Source organism: Haemorhous mexicanus, chromosome 6 (genome assembly GCF_027477595.1).
Source record: "Haemorhous mexicanus isolate bHaeMex1 chromosome 6, bHaeMex1.pri, whole genome shotgun sequence".
NCBI classification, from domain to species: domain Eukaryota; kingdom Metazoa; phylum Chordata; class Aves; order Passeriformes; family Fringillidae; genus Haemorhous; species Haemorhous mexicanus.
In genome coordinates this window covers 44,226,453-44,241,632 of record NC_082346.1, presented here as the reverse complement: position 1 = coordinate 44,241,632, position 15,180 = coordinate 44,226,453, and the positions used below count along the sequence as shown (strand labels likewise).

General features: G+C 41.2%; 1 protein-coding gene across 2 annotated transcripts; it reads left to right on the top strand.

Annotated features, from left to right (window-relative positions):
- The first annotated feature begins 17 nt into the window (after positions 1–17).
- On the top strand, positions 18–15,180 carry ALKBH1 (alkB homolog 1, histone H2A dioxygenase). Of its 2 annotated transcripts, none has more exons than XM_059850078.1 (6): positions 18–151; positions 2,917–3,025; positions 7,265–7,427; positions 10,891–10,981; positions 12,124–12,314; positions 12,832–15,180. In XM_059850078.1, exons 1-6 carry the CDS (start codon positions 26–28, stop codon positions 13,250–13,252), a joined length of 1,101 nt encoding a protein of 366 aa, XP_059706061.1. In that variant the 5' UTR covers positions 18–25; the 3' UTR covers positions 13,253–15,180. The 2 variants fall into 2 exon arrangements, with proteins under 2 accessions (XP_059706061.1, XP_059706060.1); XM_059850077.1 differs by having other exon boundaries at positions 12,121–12,314.

The following is a 15,180-nucleotide window of genomic DNA, read 5'->3' as shown; positions in this document are numbered from 1 at the left end:
GTGGCCCCGCCCCAGCCGCCCCGAAATGGCGGCGGCGGCCCTGACCCGTGAGGGTGGGGAGGATGCGTTCCGCCGGCTCTTTCGCTTCTATCGGCAGCGCGACGCGTCCGACCTGCGGGGCGTGGTGGACTTCTCTGCGCCGGGGGGTCAGGTAATGCTGGGCTGCTTCTGTCCGTGCCCCGCGGCGAGCGGCTCGGAGCGCGTTCCTCCCTCGGCGCGGTGTCTCAGTGCGGGGCTGTGGCGGTGTCGCTGCAGCCTGCTCTCTCCACCTGCTGTTTCCTTTCGTGCCCGACGCCGAATCCCTAGTGCCGCCTCGTTTGTGTCTAGAGGACGCTGCACTCGAGCGCTGAGCCTCTTACGGGTTCCCGTGCTGGTTTAAAAGTGAGAGCGTGACCCAGGCGGGGCAACTGGGTAGGCGCCGGGGCCCCTCTGCCCGCGGCCCCGAAGCCAGGTTCGCCCGGGCTGTCCCTGAGCCGTGGGACGCTGCCCGAGGGCTCAGGGTGCCGTGCAGCCGCCCCTGGCCAGAGCGATACCTAGTCACAAATTTACTACTCTTCCTTATATTTACTTTCATTATACTTAATTAGCTCCCAGTACGGTAGTTGGGGATCTTCAAAGCCTCTAACAGAACCACGTGATATTTAAAGCAGCAGAACGTATGGACATAAAAAACGCCGAGTTTCTTTCTCGGGGCTGACACTGTTTCCTGGGCCTGCTAGCCCTTGTCTTAGCCCTGAAATAACCTGGGTGAGCTGGAATCAGCTTCCCCTTGCTGTACTGCCTTCTCCCTAGTCAAGTTTCTTTTCCTATCTCACGCCTGTATAATAAGTGCTTGGCTTAGTCATGAGGATGAGTTCAGTGGGTTGGGGAATACAGTCATCAGCACAGCTGAAAGTAGTAGCCATCATAGTAGTTTACCATGTCTTCAATGATGAAGAAATGATCCTTGAAACTTGTCTTCTGTTTTGTCACCTCACAAAAGAATGACACAAATCTGCTAAAGTGTTATTATCCAGGGATTTTCTACTTATGAGCTTATGTCAAAAAAAGAAGTGAGGAATATAGTTAAAATGAAACTTTGCCTAGTTTTTCATTGTTTCAATGCTTAGTCTTTTCTTTTTAGTGTTCTGTGAAGCTGTTTATTTTTCTGTCTTTATGGACTATAATTTTGCTGTTGCTAATAAAACACAAAACCTGACCCATATGAAATTGTTCAAAGCGTTAGAATTAACTAAGGAAGTTGTTATCGTCTCAGCCTTTCTTGAGCTTGCAGGAATCCTGTATTTGGTAAAGGATTACAGCATTATGGCTCTTCTGGGAAATTCATTTTTAATTCAATTTGAGAACATCACAAGGATATGTCTTCTTCAATATGACTCTTTTTTGTGCCTGTTACCTTCTAAGATCAGGTAACAGCTTACTAGTGAAAACATATTTTATTCCTCTTTCCACCGGGTTAAAAAACATCTGCTGTTTCTCTTTAAGACCTACAGGCCAAGCAGATTGGCCTAGATAATATTGTTTTTTTTTCTCAGAAAACTGCTTCATGCAGTTGAGCTCTTCAGTGAAGTGTGACATACCCCATCTGCCTGTTACCAGGCTTATTTAACTGATTCAGCACATGTAATTCTTCAGCACAGAAACACCTCCTGTTCTGCAGCAGCCCAGGCAATAGCTGGTGTGGAAACACTTTGAGCAGGCAGTGAGGTGGCAGAGTTTTGGTCAGAGGATGAGACTTCCTGGGGATGCTCTGTGGACAGGACTGTGAAGTAAGCTCAAGGCTGGCACTCACAAAGCTGCTTTTGACAAGGAGCTGAGAAAATGGTAAAATTGATTATATTGCCAAAAGATGCTGTCCAGCAATAGTTCAGAATTCCTTAGAAATTCTCTATATGTAATTTAGTCCTCTTGTTCAGAAAATGTTAACCAGAGCTGTCAGCTGCAGAGACTGATTTACACATGCACCACTACAGAGGCTGTGTGCAAAGGCCTTAATTTGATTAACATTTTAAGTTGTCATAGACAAAGTCTTGCAGTCTCTGCCTGTTTATTCCTTTTGTGCCTGGCCATCTCTTTCCTTATATGACCCTATACTTTTCCACTGCTGCATGGAGAGCTGGACTGGGCAACTAAGCCAGAACAAAACCAACTTGCTTCTGCCTTGTCCTCCTCAAGACAGTTCCCTGTCCTAAGGGAAGAAGGGAGTGGGAACACAGTAGAATGAGTTTGGTTGTTTTTTTTCCAGCAAATGTTAGCTTAAATACATCTGTTGTTGTAACATAAGGGAGTATGTCAGGTAAATACATCTTGCCAAGGCTTGAGCTGTTTATACTGCTGTTTGGAACAGAATTGGCAGGGTGGCATTCAGAATTGACAGAGTTTCTGTAGTCCTTCATATCTGACAGCTTTGGCTACTTCATTGCTGTACTGCTTATCCTTCTGTAAATGAGAGATGAGAATAGTAATCTATTCTATAAATAGTAATCTCTAGGATCATGGGCAACCTGTATTTGGAAAATTCTTTGAAAGTATGAAGTGTTCGGAGTATGTTGCTCTCTAATGGAGGTTGATAGTTAGCAGAATATTTTATAATGATGAGGCTGTACTGTGGAAATAGACAAATCATGATGAATTTTTTCTCATTGGTATATATTGTTTGGGTTTTTTAATGAGTGGGGGACATCTCATCCCTAGATAAAACCTGTAAGTACCTTTTGATTCTTATGTTCAATGTGTACTGGCTCTGTTTGCCCTGTCCTAGTCACAGCTGTTTAGATAGTAGTTTTGTGGTACATTTAGCATTTTCATGAGAGTTACCTTCAAGCATGGTAGCACTCTTCCTTCTAGATGCTATTTTTGGATGAGTTTTGTGTTTCTCACTCGTTTTTTTTAACCAGATCTGTTTTATTTTTCCAGGTGTTCAGATCACAGCTCAGTATTTCTTCAGTCAGTGATCAAGATGCCTACAGAGCAGGATTACAGCCAGTTAGCCAGTGGAAAGCCTATGGCCTCAGTGGGTATCCAGGTAGGTACCTCTGATTTCAAGAAAAATTAAACACAACATCATTGCTTTGAATTCATGCAGTTTCAATCTTATTTTTCTTGTCCTGCCTGAAAAAGCTATTTTGATTTGCCTAGGTGTAATTTACTGTTGTCATAAGTGCAGGAGGACAAACAAATCAGCTAAGGGTGGGATCCAGCAATATTTATAAAGGCGCGAAGAGCTAGTTGTTTCACAGTGAGATCAGCCAGACCATAGCTCATGAGAATGGACTCCTGTTGCTTTTGGCAGAGACTTTATTTCTGTAGAATCTGTTTTTCCTTAACATACATCGTGCTCATTGGGTACATGGCTGAAATACAGTAGTTTCACAGTTGAAATGTGGCATCTCCTTGTCAGTGTAGGACACGGAGTACAGTAGGTGAATAAGAACCTTTTGGCCTATTCAATATGCAGAGTAATTTCATTAGGCGGTTATTTCAGAAGTAGAAATGTGTTTCAGGTTTGCAGTTTACCTGGTATAGTCACAGAGAGGTATTAGGTTGGAAGGCACCTCCAGAGGTCTAGGCCATCACCCTGCTTAAAGCAGAATGAAGTTGCAAGTTAGGTCAGGATGTTGAGAGCTTTGTATGGGCAAATTCTGGAAATCTCCAAGGAGAGAGATTACACACCCTCTCTGGGCACCTGTACCAATGTTTAGCCATGTTTTTTTCCTAAACCTCATATCTAATAAAATTTGTCTTGCTGTTACTTGTGACCGTTGTCTCTCACAATCTTGTGCACATCTGAGAAGAATCGGGCTTCCCGATTCTTGTGGGTGGTGCTCACTGATACCAGGATGTGTCACTAGCCCTCACTGCTGCTCACAGTTTGTCCTCAAGGCAGCCTGGCCTTGGTTTGGAGCTGCTCTTGACCCTTGGGCTGTTCTGTTGCATTGTGTCATTCTGCCCCAGGTGCAGAATTACTACTGTTGAACTTCTGAGGGTCTTTTTAGCCCCTTCTTCATTTGTCAGAGTCCTTTTCATGGGCAGCACTGGCCTGTAGTAGATCCACTGCTACCCCAATTTAGTGCAATCTGTAAGTGAAATGAGTATGAACATCCCATCATCCATGTTGTTGATGTAGATGTAGTTATCTTTGCCCCAGGATCAAAGAATGCAGCTCATAACAGCTGCTGGTTAGACTTTGAATCATCAAATCACTGTTCTTTAAGCCTGGTGATCCATCCAGCTTTTGCTTACTTTTTCAATTTGCCCTAAAAATTTATGGCTCCCAGTTTGGCTCCAATGGTGCTGGAGAAGACCAGATGGAAAACTTTTCTTAAGCCAAGGTAAACATAATCCCCTGTTTTCCCCTTGTCTGAACATCTCACTCTAGCAGGCAGTAAAGCTGGTTAGACAAAATTTGCCTTCCATGCTCTCTGTTCCCAACCACCATGTGTCTAGAAGTTGTTGCCATGAAAGTTTGCTTCCTAAATTTATCAGGAGTTTTGGTAAGGTTGATGAGTTCCCCAGATCCTTCTTATTTCAGGAATTTTTGTTTGATTAATTATGGTTTTTTGTCATGTTTCTTTCCATTCATTGGGACCTCAGTTTCTGTGTGGGTTGCTTTGAAGCCATCCTAGCATTTCTGAAACTGAGGCAGCCATGCTACCTATCTGGCATGTTTAATACACAGGGAATTGAATAGTTTCAGGAGAAAGGCTTCTGCCTCTTCTTGCCTCTGTAAATGTTTTGTTCCACTTATCTGTCATATTATAGCTGCCCTTGCTTGGTCTGCTTGTCACTTAGTGTCTGTCTAAATGTCTTCCCTGGTAATTACATAGGGGGTGTGGGGAATCACAGGTGTTCCACTTAACTGCATTTCTCTTCTGCTTTGGCAAAGGAAACCTTTTATTGAAATGAAATGCAAATACCTTGACAAATTATCTGTCCTGTTTAGAATCAAGTCATGTGTGGACTTGAGGAGAATAGTGTTTTATAATTTTTCAGCTACCTTTATGTGGGCATCCTAAGACAGTAGGAGATGTGTACCCAGCTGTCCCAATAGACTTCTTAGTGAAGTAAGAATTTCTTTAGTTTTTCTATGAGCAAATGGAAAGGAAGTGCTTTGGTTTCATCCCCACAGCAAGCAATGAAATAGAAGATGAAGGAATCTGGGTGAATTTCTATTGTGGTGTCCTGAGTTCTGTGAGAAGCATGTGATGCTGTCTTTGGGTCTTTGTAACTGACACTTTTTTTGTTAATGAGAGGTTTTTCTTGTTATTAGACATCTGCATGTCTTACCCTTCCTTTGACTGAGGTTGGAGACCACTTTCATTAGGTGCAAATTAACTTGTAGTACATAGCAAGATAGTGCTGCAGTAAGAGAATTGGGCCTGCTTCCTCAGGGCAGTTTTATTTAGTATCCAGATTCACAAAGAATAATTCTTTTACCTTTTCCCCCCACATCTTTCAAGGGCAAGAGGTTCAATTATGTTGTCTTCCAAGTTTGTCTGTGGTGTTCTTCAGGCAGTTAAGAAAGATTGCTACAGAAATATTTCTGATTTCTTACTTTTCTCCCTCCTATGTGAGTAAGTCGCTGATTTCTAGTGCTATTAGTCTTTGTTCTATGTTTGCACAGAATTTTATAGTAAAACTCTGCAACTCTTAAAAATTCAGTTTCTGCCTTTCTTGACACAATAAGCATAGTGGTAACCCACTTTTTAGTTGTTACTGCATTTGCACATCTAGACCAATCTAGTTTCTTAAGAGAAACCTAGGTCAAGGGAAGGTTTGGAGAGACGTAAGCATGTTCTGAGTTTGTGGCATAAAAGCCATAAAATCTGGATTCTTGTTCTCCTCTCTGCTTGTAACTAACTCTCCAGGCTTCAATGCCTTCATTAATACCAAGGGATAACACATACATAGTAGAGTATAATTTCATGAATATAGTAAAGTGCTTCAAGAACCCCACATCAAAAGCTGTAGACAAGAAGGGCAGTATTACTATTCAGTTCTATGTAGATGCCAACAGAAAGTAAATATAATGCTTCTGGCAAAGAAACTTCTTGTAGCCAAACCTATCAGAAGGCTGCCATATTCTGAAAGTGCAGGAAACAGAGTGAAGTGAATGACCATGTGTTATTAATACTCTGAAGGCTTTTTTTCTAACCAGTTATTTTAATTTTGAGCCTTTGAGGTATGCTGGCAGGTAGCTCTTTTTGTGTTTTTATTACCACTTTCATAAGGCCACGAAGCAAGTTTGTATCCCACTGAGACTCCTAGCTTTGCTGCATCTTTTTTCACCTATTTTTGTCTCTGTTAACTTGATATGACTGAGAAGTTCAAAAAGAGACAGTGGGCCAAAACCCTAAAACCTCCTTCTCCTTTGTTCCTCTTATACCCTTATCTCTCTTTACATGTGGATTTTGTGTTGGTGAGTCCTATTGAATTGACAGTCTTTGAGAGAATGCCTTGATTCTCAGTGTAGGTGCAGTACAGATTAATAGCATCTCTCATATGGGCTGCTGCTTGAGCCCTGCCTGAGGTGCCTGGCTGAATGAACATGCAGCTATTCTGCACATTCATTTTGTTTTGTTAATTAACGATGCCTGCAAAGTATTCACAGTCAATAGCAAGTGGTTTGGGATATCATTTGACTTTCATGCCCATTTCTGAGTGTTACCATATCAAAATGCAAATATGGATACAACCAGACTTACCTGGAAAAAAGCATGAAGAAAAGGGGAGGACACTTTACATTACTAGACACTTGCTCAGCCCAGAGACTTCTTTCTGTAGTAGCAGTAGGAAGACAGTATATGAGTTCAGAGCCAGGGATAAAGTTAGTTTGAAGCATAGAAAAACTAGGCCAGAATTGCTCTAACTTTGTTGTTAGACTTAGAAAAGTCATGCTGAATAATTTTTAAAATAAAATTTACTCCAAAACAACTGGATTTCCATGTTATTACTCCTTTATTTCCTGTAATCAACATGCCTTACATAGATAATGTCCTTTATTGTAATTTTTGTTTGGACTGGTGTTGGCTGCCCTCTCTGCCTTCTACTTTGTGCCACCATTTGGTTTTTCTGAAAAAACCCAATTAGTTTTAACTTAACTAGAAGAGATTTCATCACTTATATGCACAGTCAATGGCTGTATGTCTAAGGGTTTTTTTCACTACCTCTGGCTCCTATCCTTTGCTCTAGATTCAGGAAAAAACCCCAGGGAAATGTCTAATCCTACTTTGTCTCCATCCTGTCCTTTTTTCTTTGTGCTCAGGGTTTATTTTCATACCAAACCCTTTCCTTCCTGGCTGCCAGCGTCACTGGGTGAAGCAGTGTCTCAAGCTATACCCTGAGAAACCCAATGTCTGCAACCTGGACCTGCACATGGCTCCTGAGAAGACCACTGACCTGTGGGGACAGAGCAAGGAGCAGCTGAGGTGAGTTCACTATCACCTTTCGTGGTCAAAACTGATCTCACCTTTGAGAAGGTCTAAGAAAATTGAGCAGGGAAGGGAAGCTGAAGAAGATTGTGTACATGCTGGCAGAATACAGATGGTGTCAGACGTGCCAAGTTAAAGATGGATATTTCATGGCTTCATGTGCATCCTTGCTAATTCTCTGCTTTCATTCTCAGTGGGATGTTCTAGTAGCATATTGTTCTAAAGCCATTGGTAAACTGTTACATAGTCACCCTGGCTGCTGTGGTGCTTGAAGCTTGCTAAGCTCAGCTATGAGTGGAACTGTGAAGTCCCTCTGGGCCTCAGTTTTCCTGAGGCAAAACAGATCCTTTCCTAAACTCCCCACTAATGGTAGCACTTCTTCCCAGTCAGCTCTTAGACCCAGTACAACGTAATAGAAATGCTGTTAGCTATACTTTCTTGAACTCTCAAATCTAACGGTTATTTTCTTAAGTATTTCTTTTGGTTTGGTTTTGTTTGTGGTTCTTAATTCAGCATGACATTGAATTAAATGTATTAAATGTACCATTTTAATAGCAATCCTGTTTAATCTGAAGGATTCCATCAGGTTCAGAATTCTGTGGCTGATGTAGCTGCCTTTCCTCTACCTGATCTGGAATTTAATGGAGAATTTGTCCCAGTTTTAAAGTCAAGTAGAAAGTTTAGGAAAAGGAAAAGTCTTTTAAAGCTATAACTTTATAAAAGTCACCTGTAAAAATACATATAAGACAGACTGTTTACAGTACACAATCTTGTAGCTATTTAGATATTTATCATTACCTTATTGATTTCACTGCTTGTTTTTCATAATGATTGTTTTGTGTGATGGTGCAGCCAGAGTTCTCTACAATGCTCATCTTCCACCTCAGTCTCTTAGTGAGGTTGACATGCTGAGATGTTTCTTCAAAAACCTCTTGACATCTACAAGATATAGAATGGCAAAAGCAAGATTGGGTCTTCTAAATGTTTGCACCTAGGAGAGAAGTTTTACTCTCACCTCTGTTTTCCATGCTCAGTCAGAATTAGTTACAGAAATGTAGAGACCATTTTTGTGTTCCATCAAGAATGAAAAATTGTTCTGTGAAAGGATTGTACATTGTGCCCAATGGCTGAAACAAGTGGGATACTGTTTCAGTTTCACAGGCCTCTCCCAGCAGGACCTCCTGTGTGCAGAGAATGATCAGAGCAGAGGTTAATTTGCAGCTGAATCCAGTTCAGTTGAAAACAGTGTTTAGAAAAGTGATGGCTGGCAGCAACCCTGGCACTTTTATGAAGTACTTACCTGAGTCTTCAAGTGAGCAAACTGCTGTATTTGTGCTTATGCCTAGAGGCAGTAGATGGACTAGCCAGCCTCTCTAGAATCTGGAGTGAAAGCATTTCAGGGAGGCAAGAACCAGTGCTTAACTGAAAAGAGGTCTACTTCTAAGATGGGTCACACCTTTAGTGCTATTTAAAGTCATCCAGATAATGCACGGATGTCCTTGGGTAATGGCTTATCTGTTCTTTTCAGGATGCAGGAATCTGAAGGTAGGGTGAATCTATACAATTCCTAGACATATATGCTATGCTTTCTCCACAAAGTGGAGCCTGAGTGTTTTCTCTAGTACTGGGGACAGTTAAAAGCATAAAAGGGAATAGAGCATTCCCACAAGGGAGATATAAATATACAGGTATGTCCATCCTTGTGTATAAGGAAAAGGCTGGAGGGGTTTTACAGATACAGTCATTACCAGCGAATAAAGAAACAAGGGATCTTCAGACCAAAGCTCCCATGCTGTTCAATCTTTTTCTAACATAGTTATACCAGACCTTTTCTGTGCTTTCTTGTGGGGCCTCATTCTTTCCATGTACACAACACTCATACTTTCCCCTTCTTAGCAATCACATATGAAATCACATGAAAAATACCAAGTTCTGGGAATAGGGACTTCCCACATGCATTTGGGCTCTTGCAGTTGTGCAAACACTCTAGCACTGTAGCAAAAAAAGGGCACTTTGGAAAGGCACATGCTAAAGGTGTTTCATTATGAGCATTGTTTGTCAGTGGAAAGATGCACAAGAACAAACTGTGGGCTCTCCCTTTTCTAAATGCTGTGTTGCCTGCTTGTGGGCTACACAAATTGTTCCAAGCAGCATGTATTTGACAGTTACTGTGTTGGTGTTTATGGTAATTGCAGTTGCTGTTACCCTATGACAGATGGAAATTGGAGAGACTATTTTCAGTAATCAGTGAGCTAAGAAAAATTACTAAAGGTAAAGAAACTTGTCTTTTACTCCTGTTCCTGTTTTATCTTATGAGCTATAAGATGGCATAGTTGAAGGGCAGGAAAAAGCTGTGTGTCCAGATAGAAATGCACATTAAATGAAGATGTTTGGCTGAGACTTGACCATGACAGCACAAATATCAATCTTTTTTTGTATAAGAAAGCATGTCATGCTGAACTAATGAGGCTATAAATGAGAGCCAGCCGTCTGGTACTACTGTTTATCTTCTGAATATATTTCCCTTTTCTATATTTTTCTTTCCTTACCATAACACATGACTTGGCTTGAGAAAAATGTGCTGAAATTGCTGGAATGAGTAGACTAGAAGATAGATGTGTACCTTCCTTTTTGTATTTGTTATTAACATATTTCTATCTGATTTAGTTATTTGTACTCTGTAACTTTTCAAAGGCTTTTCCATAATCTGTCCTAGAAGCCTCTCCTTGAAGCCTCTTCTTGCTTTCATTGCCTACAAGTAAGAATGGTAAATTGGTGTGTGGCTTCAGACCACTCAGTCCCTTTACTTTAGGCTTGTCACGTGAGAAGAACAGTTCTTTGTCCTGCATAGCAGTCTGGATAGGGGGACACCTGCAGTCCAGGCTTCTTGACACTGGGAAAAGTCAAGAGAAGTCTTACTTCTTACTGTGAGTCAGCCCATCCAAAGGACATTTTATCGAAGTACCAAGTAGTAGAACTAACCATCCTTTGCAATATTAGGCAGCATGCTATGCTTCACTGTCAGGCGACTCATTTTCTTCTCTTGTAATTTTCATTAAGTGCCTAGAATATTTTTTCCTTGAATTTGCAGATTTCAAATCTTCAGATTCTGGTCTTTCTCTTTTGGGTGCTCAAATAGGACATGTTTAATTCTGATTTCTTAGTCCGCACTACTCATTGTGTTTCCATCCAATAATCTCTTGGGTACCATTTGAAAATACAAGCTTTCAAACTGACAATAGTTGGCAATAGGCCCCATAGCTTGCACACATTCCATGAACTAAATTTTCATTAGTTCTTTGAAGGAAGAAAGTATTGGCACTAAAAATAAAAGTTTAGCATTGATCGGTTTTAATAGGCTGTGAAATGGATGAGTGAGTCTTGTTACTGTGTGCTGCACTACCAGAAGACCCCTCAGAAATTAACACATCTCCTATTTCTTTATATTTTGTCTTTGTAGAAGGAGAGGTTCCAGTAAATGGGAGCCCAGGAGCCTCTTGGAGAAGCTGCGCTGGGTGACCCTTGGTTACCATTATAACTGGGATACTAAGGTATTGAGATTAAATTCTTCTCCATTTTTCTTAGCCATAAGCACTCCGAATGGCAAACAGAGAAGGACATAATGGAATAAAATGTTTAGGATCCTACAAGACAGTCTTGAGGAAAGGCACTAACAAACTGTTCTTTTAAGAACATTCTAATTTGTATTGGTTTACTGTGAAGGGTTTAACAGCAGAAGTCCATTGCTGCATTCTTTCCTTTGAAAGTTAATGTGATAGCATACACTCAGCTCTAAACCTGCACCTATTTCAGGGTAAGTGGCATTTTTACCTACCAAAAGGGATGATTACAAAAACGTTGCTAACTATTAAGCTGAGTGTGACTTCTGGGAAACTGCTCTTTGGTGGAGTGAGCAGGAGCAAGAAGAAACTGCTGCTCATGTGATTTTGAACTTTAATGAGTCTGAACCACTATAGTGCATTCTTACCAACTAACAGCTGTTTTGAGAATCCTGATCAAAATAAACTTTTTTTCATGAGACTGAGATAGATAGAGGCTGATAAACACTGGCAAAGTGTATTGGAATAATAACTATGACATCACACACAACAAGAGTGAATATGCATCTTATCTGTATATTGCAGATAACCAAATCTGCTTGTAGCCTTTTATTTCCTAGATCAACCTGTTATTGGATGGCCTTAATAAAAGTTTGGTTATTATCTTCCAGTCCTCTCAGAATGACTTAAGGGAGAGAGAAAAAGTAGGTTTGGAATTGATTTCTGCTTGTTATTAATGAAGGAATAAAGATGCTTGTTTTGGAGCTCTGTTGATGAGCTATGGAACCATCTTTCCATTGGCAGCTTCGGGTTGTGACTGAGAAGATCCTCAGGATGTTGGTACTAACCTTACTGATTTCAAGTTTAGCATCTAGATACAATGATTAACTCCACAATTAATTGAATCTCTGTTGGTCTCAGCCTAGGCCACAAATTTTATGGTAGGAGGTAAATTTGCCGTGGTTCTGTCTGTGTTGTAGTCATTTTATAGGTAAATGTGATGTCCTTCTCCATGACTATCAGCCAGGATTTTGAGTTCTTTTTCAATGTCTGTTTCCAAGTGTATTTGCTACTCTGATGAGTTTGGTGTGGCTTTTTTTTTTTTTTTTCCTCCCCCCCTCTCCTTCCAGAAGTACTCAGCAAATCACCACACTCCTTTCCCCTCAGACCTTGCATTCCTATCAGAACAAGTGGCTGCAGCCTGTGGGTTTCGGGGTTTCCAGGCCCAGGCAGGGATCTTGAACTACTATCATTTTGACTCTTCACTCGGGATTCATGTGGATGAGTCTGAACTAGACCATTCTCGGCCCCTGTTATCATTCAGGTGAGTCAAGGAAAGCACACTTGAGTGTTATGGAAAGATGGATGGCTTTTTTCTAGGGTTGCTTATGGTTATAGGAAGGCAGTATGATGTAGTTTGCTAATTGCGTATATAATCTTCACTCTCAGAAGATCTGAATAACAGAACGCTGTAGGTCAAGGATATAGTTTTTCTTTAAGGACTTGAATAGCCTGGATATAGTGCCTGGAGTGAAGAGCTCTTTTGCAGAGAACGCAGATCTGTTCTAAAGCAACAGAGTGCCAGTTGGGTACAAAAGAAGTATCTCAGCAGAGCTTCAAACCTGGCAGGGCAACTGCTCACACTCTGCCTATCTTGAACCAAATCTCTTCGTTATTTGACATGTTCTCACCTAAAAGCTGTTCTTAGGAGTCCCTCTGGTTTTTGTGATTGCTTGGGGTGTTTTTTATAAAGGAATTTAACTACTGATACTTTCTTACTGTACAGAAAATTGTTCTCTACCTGAATTTGTTTTTTCTCTCCATCTTTATACTGTCTCTAGCTTTGGGCAATCCTCGATATTTTTGCTTGGGGGCCTGAAGCGGGAGGAGGCGCCAACAGCGATGTTCATGCACAGCGGAGATATCATGGTGATGTCTGGCTTCAGCCGCCTGCTGTACCACGCTGTCCCCCGGGTCCTCCCCAACCCTGAGGGGACAGCTCTGCCTTCCTGCCTCGACCAAGCTCTTTGTTCAGACCTTCCTGTTGGCTCTGTCATTGAGCACAGCTCTGATGAGGACTGGCAGGTGTGTGCCAAGTACCTGCAGTCCTCCCGCATCAACATGACTATTCGACAGGTGTTGGCTGAGGGCCAGAAATTTCCAGAGGAATCTGGGACAAATGGAAAGGGCCCAGCACCCTCTGAAGACAGTTATCATGAGAACAGCAAAGCCAAAAGACACAAACCAAACAGAGTCAGCTGAGACCAGGCCATCATACTAACATGGACCAGACAGGCAACCTCCATATGGAATTAGGAACTGACATAATACTGGAAGTCACTTGTCTGTATTGTGGTTAATAAACTTGTGCAGGATAAATGTAGTTCTTCTTGCTGTAATAAATAGGTAGGAGGAGAAAAAGAATGTAAAAGGAAAAGAAGGATAAGTTCAGGACTGGGACTCAAAAGATTAACTTTATTGGCATTTTGTTGCAAATGTTTACTGTAAAATACCTGTATGTCAGAGAACTTTAAGCTTGGTTAAGCTTAAATGGTTTGAGCTTTTGATGAAGCTTGGTTTAAGCTTTAGGCATGATGCTTATAAAGTATTTTGAAATCATTGGGCCGAGAGTGTTAGCAGAAGATACATAATTGCTATGTGGTAGAGAATCCTGTTGGCTTGTAAAGCTCAGCTGAAGCAAAGTAACAAGTATGTATGAGAATAGGCTGCTATGGGTGTAAGACCTACCTGCAGCATTTTCAAGATAATTACTTCTACAGCAAAAATGGGTTCAGTGGTCAGAAACTGGCAGCTCCCTCAAGCAACACCTGCTGTAAGCATTCTGTAGTCCTGTGCTCTCCTTTTGCCTGCTTGCATCCCCTCAACTACAGCAGAATCTGCTTTTATGAATGGTACTGAACAACTTATCTCAGATTTTAGAGAGAAACAGTTGGGAGCAAGATCTACTTAGAATATCTAGTAGCTCCCAACTGGGTCTCCTCCCAGCAGTGAGTATGTGACTGAGCCCAACATCGCCATTCTTTCAAAACTGCCCTCTCCTAAGTGCCTGTGTGTTACAGTTCTCCAGTCCCAAGCTAGCATCTGTAAGGAACAGGATGACTTGCAAATAAAAGCAATGAAGCTGTAAATTAAGTACCTAAAAAATTAATCAGTGACTATCTCTGTCACTCAAAGATAAATATATTGAAACAAAGAAAAGCACTAGCTGTTGTGCTAGTTCTTTTTAAGATTCAGACCATCCTATCTACTTTTTAATGCAATTTTAATTGTTGGAGTGGAATGCACTATCCCTGGGGTATTTTGTTGCACTTTCCCAATGAATAAACTTACGTGGTTTTAAATTAAAGATCTCTATCAGTTTTGGGCTGGCTATTTTCTCCTTTTCTTTTTCTCCCTGTCGGTTGTTTCAGTGTATTGTTAATGCTGCTGTATCTCTTGTGCAGTTCCCTCCAGGCTTCTTTTGCATCTACTCCCTCTGCAATCTGCCAGCTCCTGTGGAGGAGCCCTCCATATGTCTGCAGGGCTGCTTTGCTTATGGGCAGTTCAGGGTTTGTTGGGCAGTTGCAGAGTGGTGTTGCCTGCAGTATCAAAGTTCAATATAATACATATGTGACAGCTTTTCCTCATGGATAAAGTGTCTGGTTTGCTTATTTCATAGGAGATGAATGTGTGTGTTTGCATGCAATTAATTCCTTATACAATACTGCAAGGAGTTCCAGTAACTTAAGGTCTAAAATAATCAGATAAGAGTTTTAATATCTTATTCTATGCTAGATGTGTGTCCTTTCTGTAGTCTGGGCCTGGTCTATTTACAGCTGAGCCCTAGAAGAGTGAATATGTTATGCAGAGAGGTTACAACATGACCAGAAAGGAAAGTTGAATGAGTCAAGCTCAGAAAACAGCAAAGTTCCCTTAGTGGCACCTGAAGATAGAGATGGATGGAGAAAAATATCTGTTTTCTTAATTGAAAAGGTAGACTGACTGTTCTGTACTCTGGAGAAGGAAGCAAAGGTTGTCCAACTCACTCATCTCTGATGGTAATACAAGACAGAGTCATGAAACTAGAAGGTGGTGAACAGGATCTGGTTTCTTCATGTCACAGGCTGAATTGTAAGTCCATATTTTTCATGTCTTTTGTTCCCTATAAATATATGACAAGCAATCATTTA